General features: G+C 51.8%; 1 protein-coding gene across 4 annotated transcripts in view; it reads left to right on the top strand.

The window, feature by feature from the left end:
* Positions 1-469: 469 nt before the first annotated feature.
* Positions 470-14,829, top strand: part of TBC1D14 (TBC1 domain family member 14) — a 122,124-nt gene continuing 107,764 nt past the window's right edge. For 2 of the 4 annotated variants that reach the window (XM_021938254.2, XM_021938255.2), the window contains exon 1: positions 13,984-14,722. In XM_021938254.2, the coding sequence (XP_021793946.1) occupies positions 14,001-14,722 (722 nt within the window). In that variant the 5' untranslated portion in view covers positions 13,984-14,000. Of the gene's footprint in view, positions 526-790; positions 967-13,983; positions 14,723-14,829 lie in introns of those variants that run through there. The other 2 variants (XM_031664745.1, XM_021938253.2) reach the window with 2 other exon arrangements.

Raw genomic sequence — 14,829 nt, forward strand, 5'->3', positions numbered from 1 at the left:
TCCCGTCTCTGGAGTTTGTGCAATGTTGAGGCCAACTAAGCAGATAACGCCAGGCCAGTGGCTTCCAAATCCGCGTGCACATTACATAGCTTCCCAAACTGATGATGCTTCCATCTCATCTTCAGAGACTGTGACTTAATCGGCCTGGGCTTCGGAATATTAAGAGCTCTGCAGGCAATGCTAAAGTGCAGACCAGTTTGGGAACTACAGCGCCAGGCACCGTGTCACAGCGGGATAAGAGAGAACGTTCGGAAAAGCCCTTTATAGATTGAGACTGAGGCCGGCTGGGAGGACGCCACGGCGCCGCTCCCAAGACCACCGCGGCGGGGCCTGAGCCCCGGTGTCACGCAGACCTTCCCTTCCGCGGCGGGGCCTGGGCCGTCTCCCGCACACCGGCCGGGACAGGGGCGCCCCATCGATGCGCTCCGCCGCTCGGCTCCCTACGCCTGAGCCCTGCCCGCTCGAGCCCCTTCCCCCTCCCAGCCGCTTCCCACTTCCAAGATGGCTGCGGGTGCAGCCGACCAGGTAAGGGGGACCCTGTCGGATGTCCGCAGGGGCTCTGCGGGCACAAAGGCCCGCTCAACGCAGTCCCTCGCCACTCCGGTTGGTTCTCGGGAGAAAAAAGGGCTGGCGACGCCGCTCCGGAGGCCCGCGGCGGGCGGCCCCCGGAAGAGGGACAGTCGGGCGAGCGCCGAGCTCTAGACGCGGCGGCACGGGCGGAAGAGCGGGCGCGGGCCGGCAGGGGCGGGGCGCAAGTGCGTGGGGGCGTGTCCAGGGGCGGGCGAGGGGCGGGGCGAAGCGAGGGTGCGCGCCGCTGTTCGCCGCGGGCTGCTCGCGCGCACCTGCCGGCCGGACCCGCTGCCTACCGCGCGCCCGGCGTCTTCGCAGCGCGAGTTGCGGGTCCTGCGGGGCCTGGGCTGCGGGCCCGCGGGTCCCGGGGATGGCGTCGGAGCCGCGCTAACTCCGGTACTGAGAGCCTCCCGCGGGGGACGGGCCGCGGGCCGCGGGCCGCGAGGGAGGGCAGGGCGCGCGGGGCCGCCACCTGCTGCAGCGCCGGCCGAGGCGGGGAGCGGCCGGGGCGAGGCGGGTAGCCGGGTGCGGGTCCTGCTGGGTGTCCCTCGCCGCGCGGCCGCGGCTCCTGCACGCCGGGGCAGCGCGTGCGTGGCGCCCGGGGTGCCGTCGCGGGGCCTCCGGGCTTGGGGCGACACTCGGGACTCGGCGGCCCTCGCGGAGGCGCGCGCTGTGTCCCGCTCCTTTCCCGGAACTTGACGAAAAGTTTTCCTCCTCCGACGCGAGGCTCCCGGCCTGAGGGGAGGCGGCTGGGTGCGCCAGACCCCGACCCCGGAGTCCCCTTCCACCTCGGACGCTCAGCCCCCAGGGCAGCGGACCCTCCTCCTTGGAGCCCCTGACCCCCCTTTCATCTCGGACGCCTCTCCCCCTGGAGTCCCTGATCCGCGGAATCCCCTTTCATCTCGGAGCCCAGACCTCCTTGGACCTCCACCCCACGCGAACCCTATGTCCCTGGGCTAGGGAATCCCCCTGCCTCCGCCTCGGAGACTCCCATTCCCGGGCGGCTGAGACCCTGGCCTGGGGACCCTCTCGGGGCCGGGGTAGCTGCCTTGAGGAGTGAGTCCAGGGACTCCTGGCCCCCTCCCGCCAGGAGTCTCTCTAGGCTGTGGGGCCCGGCCCTGATGGGAACGGCTGGTCAGGAGGATAGGGGAATGACCCTGCGGGTCCCGGAGTGACCGCGCCTGACCAGGCCACGTGAGGTCGTTTCTGTCTTAAAGTTGCATAGGACGCCGTTTTCCCCAGCGTGGAATTGGAAGTTTTGCTTGGAAAGTTTTTATGGGCACCGGTGCATTTTGACCCTACTGGAGGCCCCTGGGCATCACCTTGGTTATTTCACGCAGTGAGGCTAGCTGAGGAGGGTAGTCGTGGTGGGGTCTTGGGGACAAAATGCTCACTGTCTTGCCCCCAGTATTGTAGGATGTTAGCACCTAGTTACTGTCTTGTCTGGCTTTTATAGAGGTGGGTTGCCTGTTGGAAACTGGTAGTCGCTTTGCCTGGACTGGGCTAGTCCTTAGAGCAGTCTTAGAACACTTCCTGTTGCCCAGTTTATCTGGCCAGTACCAAGCCATATCTCAGTTTGGGTATGGCTTCCCCTCTCCGACCAACCCTCTTACTGCTTCTTTGCTGTGTGTTTGACCCCTTGAGATTGTGGGCTCCACAATCCTAATGAGATCTCCAGTCCTACTGAGAACCTGGCATGAACTTGGTGCTCAGGGTCATTGGGTGAAAACACCTTTTGGGAAACATCAAGGGTGTCAGCCGAGACTAAGGGAGACAGAGTAACTGGCTTGGAGCCACCCAGATGGGGAGAGGCAGAGATGGGATTCAAAGTGAGGCAGGCTACTGGGCCAGGCTCTGCTCACCTCGGTGTCCTCCGCTGTCCCAGCGCTTTGCACTGAGCTGGGCTTGGTTCCTGTTTGTACAACTGAGTTTTCACCGTCTGCCCCCAGCCTACCCTCTCACATTCAGCCTGGGCTCTGCCTGGCCTGGCTTCTGCTGTTCCCCTGTATTCCTTTAGCCCCTGCAGTTCCTCAGCATTGGGTGTGCTGTCTCCACCCCACTCCCCGTTTAGTGAGTGAACTCCTGTCTTTCGTGCCTCCACCTTCCCTCCTCTACTCTGGGTTGATTCCTTAGCTGGTGCACTGTAGAAGGCCTCTCTCAGAGTCAGAGCAGCTTGTTTGAATCTCTCTCCCACATTGGTCAGAGCTTCTAACCTTGAGTCCTAGCCTCAGCACAGGATGCCTGCCCTGCAGGTCGGCGGTGGCTTGGGGAGTCTTTGAGACCTTGGAAAAGATTTGTTGTCAGTATAAACATTAATACATAGAGAATACAAGAGGATTTTAGGAAAGTGAGTATGTGTTTGTTAACTTAAAAAAAATTTTTTTTAGAGATGGGGTCATGCTACGTTGTCCAGACTGGATCTGAACTCCTGGGCTCAAGCGATTCTCCTGAGTAGCTGTGGTTACAGGAACACACCACCATGACCAGCTGAACGTGTGTTTTAGGACTGTGTATAAATAAAGTTTTGGCCGGGCGCAGTGGCTAATGCCTGTAATCCCAGCACTTTGGGAGGCTGAGGTGGGTGGATCACAAGGTCAGGAGATTGAGACCATCCTGGCCAACATGGTGAAACCCCGTCTATACTAAAAATACAAAAATTAGCTGGGTGTGGTGGCAATGCGTGCCTGTAATCCTAGCTACTCGGGAGGCTGAGGCAGGAGAATTACTTAAACCCAGGAGATGGAGGTTGCAGTGAGCCAAGATCGTACCACTGCACTCCAGCCTAGTGACAGAACTAGACTCCATCTCAAAAAAAAAGAAAGAAAGTTTCTTGGGCCCGGGTGGTTTAGAATTATTGATTGTCCATCTGGAAGGCTCACAGGGACTGGTCTGCTTGACTAGTCAGTTGAGTTTAAAGATAGGGAAGTTGAGGCCCAGAGCCCCGTCAGTATCACACAGCAGGTGTGAGGAGAGAGACTGGTGACAGGAAGAAGCTGTACTTTGTGGCCTTGTAGACACAGACTGGCTGTGTCTGGCCTTGCTTATGCAAATGGTTGCTAAAATAGTGGGGCTGAGTTGGCTGGCCCTATCCGTGTCCAGGAAAGAATAACACCAGCCAACATTTTCTAAGGCTTACCCTGTGCCAGGCACGATTTTAAGGACTTTATGTGGATTTCTTCCCCTAATCCTGTCAACTGCCTAACCCAATAGGGTCTCTTATTGTCTTCATTTTACTGCAAGGAAAGAAACCAAGGTGCAGGGAAGTTAAGACATGAGTCCACGCTCACACAGCTAGTGAGCAAAGGAGCTGGGACTTGAACCCAGGCAGCCTGCTGCTGGAACCTGCATTATTTTTTCCCTCCTGTTTATTTTGTTTCTTTTTTTATTTTGTTTTGTTCTGTTCTATTCTATTCTATTCTATTTTTTGAGACGGCATTTCGCTCTTGTCAACCAGGCTGTAGTGCAATGGCGTGATCTCAGCTCACTGCAACCTTTGCCTCCCAGGTTCAAGTGATTCTCCTGCCTCAGCCTCTAGAGTAGCTGGGATTACAGGCATGTGCCACCAGGCCTGGCTAATTTTGTATTTTTAGTGGAGATTCGCCATAGTGGGGCTTTGCCGTATTGGCGAGGCTGGTTTTGAACCTCTGACTTCAGGTGATCCACCTGCTTCGGCCTCCCAAAGTGCTAGGATTACAGGCGTGAGCCACTGCGCCTGGCCTATTTTATTTTTAAAACTTCATATGAAGCCTAACATACATACACGGAAGTGTAAGAATGGTTAAGTGTTCAGCTTATGAATGATCAGGGTTATTGGGTGAATACACCTTTTGGCAACATTAAAGGAGCTGAGAGGAAGGGGGATAAAGTTTAGGGACTGTATTCATAAGTATGCCAGCAGGCCATGTATGAACTTTGATGTCCGATCTGGTTTGAACTCAGTTTCTGTTGCTGTGTGACCTTGGGTGCGTAACTTAGCCTCTCTGAATCTCACAGTTTCTTCAGTGCCCTTGGCAGGCTTGTGATTATTAGAGCATGTGATGGCTCCCCGCGTGTTTGGTACATGCTAAATGCTCAGTAAATGATTTCTCTTATTAATAATTAAGATTATAAACTATAGGCCGGGCGCGGTGGCTCAAGCCTGTAATCCCAGCACTTTGGGAGGCCGAGACGGGCGGATCACGAGGTCAGGCGATCGAGACCATCCTGGCTAACACGATGAAACCCCGTCTCTACTAAAAAATACAAAAAACTAGCCGGGCGTGGTGGCGGGCACCTGTAGTCCCAGCTACTCGGGAGGCTGAGGCAGGAGAATGGCGTGAACCCGGGAGGCGGAGCTTGCAGTGAGCCGAGATCCGGCCACTGCAATCCAGCCTGGGCGACAGAGCGAGACTCCGTCTCAAAAAAAAAAAAAAAAAAAAAAAAAGATTATAAACTATACCGGCTTTAAGTAGTCTAAATATCTTCCTAATGTATTATTTGCCTCCCAGTCACTTCACAAGTACTTAGGAAAATTAGTTAATTAGTAATTTACCAAATCACTAAGTGAAGCTGAAACATTTTGCATTGAATGTCTAATTTAAAATGTCTCTGCCAGGCGCCCCTGGCTCATGCCCCTAATCCCAGCAGTTTGGGAGGTTGAGGGGGGTGGATCACTTGAGCTCAGGAGTTCAAGACCAGCCTGGGCAACATGGTGAAACCGTACAAAAAAAAAAAAAAACCAAACAAAAAATTAGTTGGGTGGGTGTGGTGGCATGCGCCTTGTGGTCCCAGCCACTCGGGATGCTGAGGTGGGAGGCTCGCTTGAGCCTGGGAGGCAGAGGTTGCAGTGAACCAAGATCAGACAACTGCACTCCAGCCTGAGTGACAGAGACCCCATCTCAAAAAAAAAAAAAGTTCCACCTGTGCCTTTAATCATAACCAGTGGTCATTGTAAGTTAAGAGCTCCTTAGGGTTGTGAAGGAGCCTTTGAGGACCCTGAACAATAACCCCAGTTTCTGCCTGGTTTGCTGAAACATACGTGGGCTGAAACTTAAACAGCGTTGTGTTAAGTGCCAAGTGTCTGAAAGTTGCCACTCACCCTCTGGAGGAATATGTGAGCTTCTAGGAAATTTTTTTCAGGACTACTTTTATTCTAAAGAATCACCCGTTTAAAAGCCAAACTACTTTTATAATGGCCTTTTCCATTTTACATAATGCAAATCAATCCATTGTTTTAGGCTGTGTGTGTGTGTGTAGCAGTGCAAAGAGTAAGTGCCCCAGCTACCCAGGCTAGCCCAGCACAGCTCTGTTATTACGTAGCACCCTTTAGACCTCAGTCTTCTGTCAGCTCTTTGGATGGTTGTGGAGGTGACAGAACTAGTGGATATAGACGTGGAACGCAGTGCCCGATGTGTCGTCTGCGCTTGGGGAGCGGAGGCAGCTGCTCATGTTCGTGAGCCTGGAGCGTCCAGTCCTTTCTGCCAGAGCCAGGACTTGAATTAAAACAGAGAAAGAGGCCAGGCTCAATGGTTCACATCTGTAATCCCAGCACTTTGGGAGGCTGAGGTGGGTGGATCACTTGAGGTCGAGTTTGAGACCAGCCTGGCCAACATGGTGAAACCCTGGCTCTACTAAAAATACCAAAATTAGCCGGGTGTGATGGCGGGCGCCTGTAATCCCAGGACTCTGGGAGGCCGAGGTGGGCGGATCACTTGAAGTCAGGAGTTCGAAACCAGTCTGGCCAACATGGTGAAACCCCATCTCTACTAAAAAAAATAAAAATGCAAAAAATTAGCCAGGTGTGGTGGTGGGCACCCGTAATCCCAGCTACTCGGGAGGCTAAAGCAGGAGAATTGCATGAACCCGGGTGGCAGAGGTTGCAGTGAGCCGAGATTGTGTCACTGCACTCCAGCCTGGGCAACAAGAGTGAAGCTCCATCTCAGGAAAATAATAATAATAATAATAATATAATCCAGAAGTCGCCAGGCGCAGTGGCTCACGCCTGTAATCCCAGCACTTTGGGAGGCCGAGACGGGCGGATCACGAGGTCAGGAGATCGAGACCATCCTGGCTAACATGGTGAAGCCCTGTCTCTACTAAAAAATACAAAAAAAACAAAAAAAATTAGCCGGCCGTGGTGGTGGGCCCCTGTAGTCCCAGCTACTTGGGAGGCTGAGGCAGGAGAATGGTATAAAGCTGGGAGGCGGAGCTTGCAGTGAGCCGAGATTGCGCCACTGCACTCCAGCCTGGGCGACAGAGTGAGACTCTGTCTCAAAAAAAAAAAAAAAGAAAAAAAAAGAATCCAGTAGTCAGTGGCCAGAGCTGGGATGATGGCAGGCTTGGCAGTAAAGGTGAACACACCGCCCTTTGAGGATCAGATAGGACAGTGCCCCCTTGCCACTGGGGTTTGAAGAGGCAGCTGTCCTGTGGAGCGTCCAGAGAGGAGCCGGGACAGGGAGAGCTTCGTGCTCTATCCCTGGGAAGAGGCTGCCCGTGGATGTCTACACAGACGGCAGCATGACTTCTCCCTGAAGCCACTAAGTGGATGTTTTTACCCCGTGGGAACACACCTAGATCGTTTGGTTTGGCCTTTGTAAACAGTTGCTTTTATTTATGAAGACTTGGGTCAAGACCGTTCCCACTGCTTTTTAAGGAGGAGAAAATCAAGCAGTTGCTTCTAGATGGGATTGTTTTCCAAAGTCCCATGCAGAGTCACTGGCAGAGCTACCCTACGCTTTCTGACTTGTACTGAAGTGAGGATTGTGGCTCTGGTGGAGTGACAGTTGATTGAATCCCTCAGGGGCAGCTGTCCTCTTTGCTTCCTGCGGAACTGAGTCTTGTGACAGGTAAATACAATTCAGATGGCCTTGTTGCATGGAATGGAAACGGTCTTTCTCTTATCCATACTTCATATCTTTCTGTTGGCCGGAAAGTGATGACTCATCACCATTTGACTTGGGTTCAGTGTCTTCCATGGCAGGGTGCTGGGCCAGGCGCTGGGTCCGTTCCTCCTGTGCCTACGTAGGGGTGCGTACTGCAGTGGTCACTGTTGCAGTGGGATGCTGTCACTAGGACGTTAGTGATTGGGACTTTGGAAAACATCTGTCAAGGGAGGAATTTTCACTTTCCTGACCATCATGTGTTGACAGCGTTCCTCACCATCTGGTCTAGCCTCTAACCAGTGTGTAGGCTGGTCACTGCTCAGCTGCTGGTGTGCACTGTCCGGGAACTTGGTGGCAGGGGATTTCTTCCTCGTAGTCTTACCTCCAGCTCTCACCAAGTTCTTGGAACATAATCCAGCTCTCAGCAGATGTTTCTTGGATGGGACTGTCCCTGAAATCTGCCCACTTAAGACCTCAGTTGTTAGTAGTAATTAATTCAGCAAGTAGATTTTTGAAACCTTAATCCATGCCAGGCATTTAACCAGAGAATAGTTCCCAGAAATGATTAGCGCTGTGCCTGCCCGAAGCGTAGAATCCAGTGGGGAGAGCGACCTGAGAACAGCCGTAAGATAGCTGTTTCAGGCAGGGTGTGGCCAAAAGGAGCCTAGGAGGAAGGAGGCCTGGCAGCTTTCTGGGAGAGGCAGGGAAGGCTTTTCAGAGGAGGTGGCTTTTGAAAACACCAATTGAGTGTCTCCTTGTGCCACACCCTACCAGGGCTCTGAGGCCCCTGATGGCCTACCTGAGGAGGGCACCCCAGGTGGTGGTGAGTAGGGCTGAGTGGGCTGGTGGTGGGGGCAGGTAGGTGGCCGGGTGCAAGTGCACAAGGCTAGAGAGGCAGGCAGAGACGGATCAGGAGGGCCCTGTGTGCTGGCTTGGGGAAGTCAGGCTTAGTTTGTCTTCTATAAACGTGGACTTGGAGGCAGGCCATCTGCAGTTGGTCTCCTGGCCAGCGTCCACAGTCCACCCATTAGCCTTGTCTCAGAAGCACACACCTTGTTTGTACAACTTCCCCTATGAAGGGTACTATCAGGTGGCAGGTGGCCTGGAGTGCAGCTTCTGCCCTAGTGGCACCAGGCGGAAGTGCTTGAGGACAGGTGGCCTTGGCCCTTGCAGAGTTTGGTTTTAAAGTGTGTTGCAAGCGGAAGTACATTTTCCCTTTTAGGCTTATTTCCCTGAAGACTGACGCCCTGTTCTGAGGTTTAAGAAACTTAACTGGACTTGGGACCAACAAAGACCTCAAAGTTGGCTCAACTTCTCCATAGGAGAGGCCCTCGGGCTGCTGTCCCTGGCCCCCCGACGGCAGAGGCGAGGAGTAGAGAAAGGTTTTCTTTCTCGACTTAAAGCCAGATGGCTTTGGGCTCTGCCAGACCTTCCTTCCTTCTTCCTGTGCTTTCTTCTTGGTGGCAATTCAGGGAAGGGTCCTTGGATTGCCATGAATGAAATCCTATAGTTTCACCAAAATGGTTTCCAATTCCAGACGTGAGTGATGCCTTCTGTTTACCCAGGCACTGATTTTCCTAGGAAGGATATACTTTTTTGTGTTCCTGTCTACTCTATCATCAGAATTTGCATTCTAACCTGCATCTCTGTTGTGGCTTACATTTGTGTTTTGCTGTACTAGGAAATAAAGGGAAGCGGCACGTTCACTGGGCACCTACTGTGTGTCAGTTAGGGGTTGGGTTTGCCGGTGGCTTCACCAGACCTTTTCATTTCGTTTGTCCTCAGACCAGCCTGTGAGCTATAGGGTATTGTCCCATTTTACTGCCGAGAAAGAGGGAAGTTGAGGCTCAGAAGGGTTAAGCACCTCATTTGAGGTCGCCTTACCTGGCAAGTGGCAGAGCCAGAATTTCAGTGGGGCCTGCGAGAGGCCCTCAGCTCTGTTTAGCATGAGGATTTCCTCTTACATGTGTGGCTTTTTGCCAGTTTGATCTGTTAGAGTGTTGATGGTGTTTTGATAATTCGAATGACCTTGACATGGTCAAAGATGAGCTCTTAGCTGTGTGCTGAAAATGTTTCTTACTCTATTTTCCTTTTAATTAAAGTGTATGTAGAACTTCTAAATTGGTATACATTTGAATCAACCTGGATTATATCTTACTTTTGTGAATTCTGTTGTTTCCTAACATAGAAACTTGAGGGATTCTTCCCGAGCAGGGGACACACAGAGGGTCTGCAGTGGCCCTGCCTTGGAGGGCTCATGGCTCTGGGGAAGAGCAGGGACGGCTGTGAAACACTGAAAACGTGTTCACGTGTGGGGAGGTGATGTCCGGATTCTTTCAGATCATGCCCTGAGTTTTTGCTCTATAGGTTGGAGAAACATTTTATTTTTTGCAGCACCTGGATAATTTCACCTTTTTTTTTTTTTTTTAGACGGAGTTTCGCTCTTGTTGCACAGGCTGGAGTGCAGTGGCATGATTTCAGCTCACTGCAACCTCCACCTTTCAGGTTCGAGCTATTCTCCTGCCTCAGCTTCCCAAGTAGCTAGGATTACAGGCATGCACCACCATGCCTGGCTAATTTTGTATTTTTAGTAGAGATGGGGTTTCACCATGTTGGTCAGGCTGGTCTCGAACTCCTGACCTCAGGTGATCCGCCCGCCTCAACCTCCCAAAGTGCTGGGATTACAGGCATGAGCCACCATGCTGGCCTATAATTTCACTTTTGTATTAAACTCTACTTTTGTCTGTATTTTGGCCTTAGTGTAGTACAGTGTGGTTCTAATTTCTAAGAAAAGTTGATTATCAATTACTGTAACACTGTGATTAAATAATCCTCCCTTACTCACTGGGTCGTATTTCAAGTTTTTATTTTTTATATTTATTTATTTTGAGATGGAGTCTCGCTCTGTCACCCAGGCTGGAGTGCAGTGGTGCTATCTTGGCTCACTGCAACCTCTGCCTCCCGGGTTCAAGCGATTCTCCTGCCTCAGCCTCCTGAGTAGCTGGGATTACAGGTGTGTGCCACCACGCCCAGCTAATTTTGTATTTTTAGTAGGGGGGGGGGTTTCACCATGTTGGTCAGGCTGGTGTCGAACTCCTGACCTCGTGATCTGCCCGCCTTGGCCTCCCAAAGTACTGGGATTACAGGCATGAGCCACCGCACCTGGCCTATTTATTTATTTTGAAACAGGGTCTTGTTGTGTTGCCCAGGCTGGAGTGCCATGGTGCTGTCATAGCTTACTACAGTCTTGAACTCCTGGACTCAAGAGATCTTCCTGCCTCAGCCTTCTCAGTAGCTGAGACTACAGTTGTGCACTACCATGCTTGGCTAATTTTTACTTTTGGTAGAGATGGGGGGTCTCACTGTGTTGCCCAGGCTGAATCAGATATTTATATGTAGTTGAGTCTATTTCTGAATTCTGCATTTCATTTCATTCCTTCACATTTCTATTTTTGCCTCAGCGCTGCACTCTTACTGGCTCCTTCAGTTTCTGGGAAGGAGGGAGATTACTCCCCTCCCTGTCTCTCCTTTGTTTTTCTGGAGACAGGATTGTGCCCTGTTGCCCAGGCTGGAGTGCGATGGTGATCATAGCTCATTGCAGCCTTGAACTCCTGGGCTCCAAGTGGTTCTCCTGCCCCAGCCTCCTGAGTAACTAGGACTACAGACATGAGCCACTGCACCTAGCTCCCCTTTTTCTTCTTTTAATTAATTTGCTTTTGCTGTGTTGACACTGAGAGGCAGGCCAGGCTTCCTAATTAGGAGCATGTAGGCTCCTTACAAAAGCTGACACCCAAGCAGGAGTGGTTATCATTCTTTCTTCTGTGCTTGAAAACCTTCAGCTCCTCTCTGTTTGACGATAGCAGCTACCAACAAAGTGCCTGTTGGGGGCCAGGTGACTATTAAATGCTTTTCTTGTGGTACTTAATTCTCCCAAGGCAATATAGAGCCCAGGAACGTCTGAGTCCAAAGCCCTGTTCTTCATGTTGTTCTCTTGTATGGACCAGATTGAAACGCACCACCTGATTTCTTTTTTACTTTGAGACGGAGTTTTGCTCTTGTTGCCCAGGCTGGAGTGCAGTGGCGCGATCTCTGCTCACTGCAACTCTACCTCCCGAGTTCAAGCAATTCTCCTCCTGAGTAACTGGGATTACAGGCATCTGCCACCACGCGCAGCTAATTTTTTGTATTTTTAGTAGAGACGGGGTTTCACCATGTTGGCCAGGCTAGTCTGGAACTCCTGATCTCAGGTGTTCCACCTGCCTCGGCCTCCCAAAGCGCTGGGATTTCAGGCATGAGCCACTGCCCCTGGCCATTTTAAAGAAAAACAAAGGTAGCCGTTGATGCCAGGGTTCTCATTGTGCTGGGACTGTGCTCTCCAGGCTAGTGTGCCGCATACCCTTCCTTCCTCATTTGTCTTAGGCCAGAGAACTTGATTATTTATTTATTTATTTTTGAGACAGGGTCTCATTCTGTCGTTCAGGCTGGAGTGCAGTGGTGTTATCAGGGTTCACTGCAGTCTTGACCTCTTGGGCGGGCTCAAGTGATCCTCCCACCTCAGCCTTTCAAGTAGCTAGGACCACAGACATGTGCCACCACACTCAGCTAATTTGTAAATTTTTTTAAAGACAAAGTCTCCCATTGTTGCCCAGGCTTGCTCTTGAGTTCCTAGGCCCAAGTGATCCTCCTGCCTTTACCTCCCAAAGTGCTGGGATCACAGGCATGAGCCGCCATGCCTGGTTAGGCCAGAGAACTTTATTTTTTATTTTTTTATTTTTTGAAATGGAACCTCGCCCTGTCGCCCAGGCTGGAGTGCAGTGACATGATCTTGGCCCACTGCAACCTCCACCTCCTGGGTTCAAGTGATTTTCCTGCCTCAGCCTCCCTGAGTAGCTGGGATTATAGGCATGTACCACCACACCTGGCTAATTTTTTTTTTTTTTTTTTTTTTTTGAGACAGAGGCTTGCTCTGTTGCCCGGGCTGGAGTGCAGTGGCATAATCTTGGCTCACTGCAACCTCCGCCTCCTGGGTTCAAGCAATTCTCCTGCCTCAGCCTCCTAGTAGCTGAGATTACAGGCACATGCCAGCAAGCCTGGCTAATTTTTGTATTTTTAGTAGAGATGGGGTTTCGCCATGTTGGCCAGGCTGCTCTCGAACTCCTGACCTCAAGTGATCTGCCCGCCTCAGCCTCCCAAAGTGTTGTGATTACAGGTGTGAGCCACCACGCCTGGCCATGCCAGAGAACTTTAGACATGGCCTTAGATGTGTGCGTGTGATTAACAGATTTTGTTTATTTTAGAGATAGGGTCTTTCTCTGTTACCCAGGCCAGAGTGCAGTGGTGTAATCATGGCTCACCGCAGCCTAAAACTTCCCAGGCTGAAGTGATCCTCTGACCTCAGTCTCCAGAGTAGCTTGCACTACAGGCATGTGCCACCACCCTCAGCTGATTTTTTTTAGTGTTTTGTAGAGACATGGTCTTGTTATGTTGCCCAGGCTGCACTGACGGTTTTGACTCTACTCATTCAAACCTCGGAGGTTGTGGTCTTGACTCTCTTTTATTAATTATCTTCACTGAGCTGGCCTTCTGACCTGGGTTTGTGTAATCCTAAACCAAGCCTTTCTAACCTACGTGTGGTCTCCTTTGGGGTCCTGTAGATCCCAGCTCTGCGGTTAAACAGCAGGGTGATCTTAGACCCGTTTCTTAGTCTGGCCAAGCCTCGGTTTCTTCCGTGGTAAAGGGGATACTGTGCCCAGCCTTGTAGATGCATGTAAGCGTGACTGAAACATTTGTGGAGAGGCCTGGCTGCTGCAGATGGCATGCATAATTTATTTTGTTGTTGTTTTCCATCTTAATGAAGACATCTTAGGATTTTAATGCTGTCTCAGAACAAGTAGATCTTTGACATATGTATGGGTTATGGATTCACACCCCCGTCCCCCAAGTCCAGTTCTCACGCTCCCCGTGCTGTCCTGGGGATGAAGATGTGACTGGTAGGGGCAGTGATGATTATTTTTACCTCGGGTACATCCTTTGTTTGGGTTATCTTCCCGCTGTGTTATATCATGACAATGTATGTTAAAACTCTAGCTTCTGGGCCAGGCGTGGTGGCTCATGCCCATAATCTCAGCACTTTGGGAGGCCGAGGTGGGCAGATTGCTTGAGGTCAGGAGTTTGAGACCAGCCTGGCCAACATAGGGAAACCCTGTCTCTACTAAAAATACAAACATGAGCTGGGCTTGGTAGCGCACGCCTGTAATCCCAGCTACTTGGGAGGCTGAGGCACAAGAATTGCTTGAACCTGGGAGGCAGAGGTTTGCAGTGAGCTGAGATGGCGCCACTGCACTCCAACCTGGGCGACAGAGTGAGACTGTGTCAAAAAACAAAACCAAAAACCACCTCTAGCTTCTGGACTTGAATCAAAACTTGGGTACGTGGAACCTTTTCAAGGCTTTCTCCTTTAAGTGGGAGATGAGACCATTTCAGCTGTGTGTCAGAGGTGTGGCATCTTTGAATTTTATATCCACTTTAATTTCCAGGTTTGTGTTTTTTCTAGTTTCTCCTTGGACCAAGATGACTGATGGAAAACTCTCCACCTCTACAAATGGTGTAGCCTTGATGGGCATTCTGGATGGTCGACCAGGAAACCCCCTTCAGAACCTGCAACACGTCAATCTCAAGGCGCCCCGACTCCTCTCAGCGCCTGAGTACGGGCCCAAGCTGAAACTCAGGGCTTTAGAAGACCGGCACAGCCTCCAGTCCGTGGACTCGGGGATTCCTACCCTGGAGATCGGGAACCCGGAGCCTGTGCCCTGCAGCGCGGTCCACGTGAGGAGGAAGCAGTCCGACTCCGACCTCATCCCCGAGCGGGCCTTCCAGAGCGCCTGCGCACTGCCGTCCTGTGCGCCACCAGCTCCTAGCAGCGCCGAGCGGGAACAGAGCGTGCGCAAATCCTCCACGTTTCCCAGGACAGGCTATGACTCGGTAAAGCTCTACAGCCCGACCTCCAAAGCCCTGACCCGCAGCGATGATGTCTCTGTCTGCAGTGTGTCCAGTCTTGGGACAGAGCTGTCCACCACACTGTCTGTCAGCAATGAGGACATCTTGGACCTTGTGGTCACGAGCAGCTCCAGTGCCATTGTGACCCTGGAGAATGACGATGACCCACAGTTTACCAACGTCACCTTGAGCTCTGTCAAGGAAACCAGTGGCTTACACCAGCAGGACTGTATTCATGAAGCTGAGGAGGGGAGTAAATTGAAAATATTGGGGCCGTTTAGTAGCTTCTTCGCAAGGTAATGCCATCTTTGCCCTCTAGAAGAGCGTGGTGGTTGAGTCCAGACCAGTCTCCTTGTTCCTGTCTCACATGTGTTGTGTGTTCTCTGTGGTGTTAGGCAGGCAC

Source organism: Papio anubis, chromosome 3, assembly GCF_008728515.1.
Source record: "Papio anubis isolate 15944 chromosome 3, Panubis1.0, whole genome shotgun sequence".
NCBI lineage: Eukaryota > Metazoa > Chordata > Mammalia > Primates > Cercopithecidae > Papio > Papio anubis.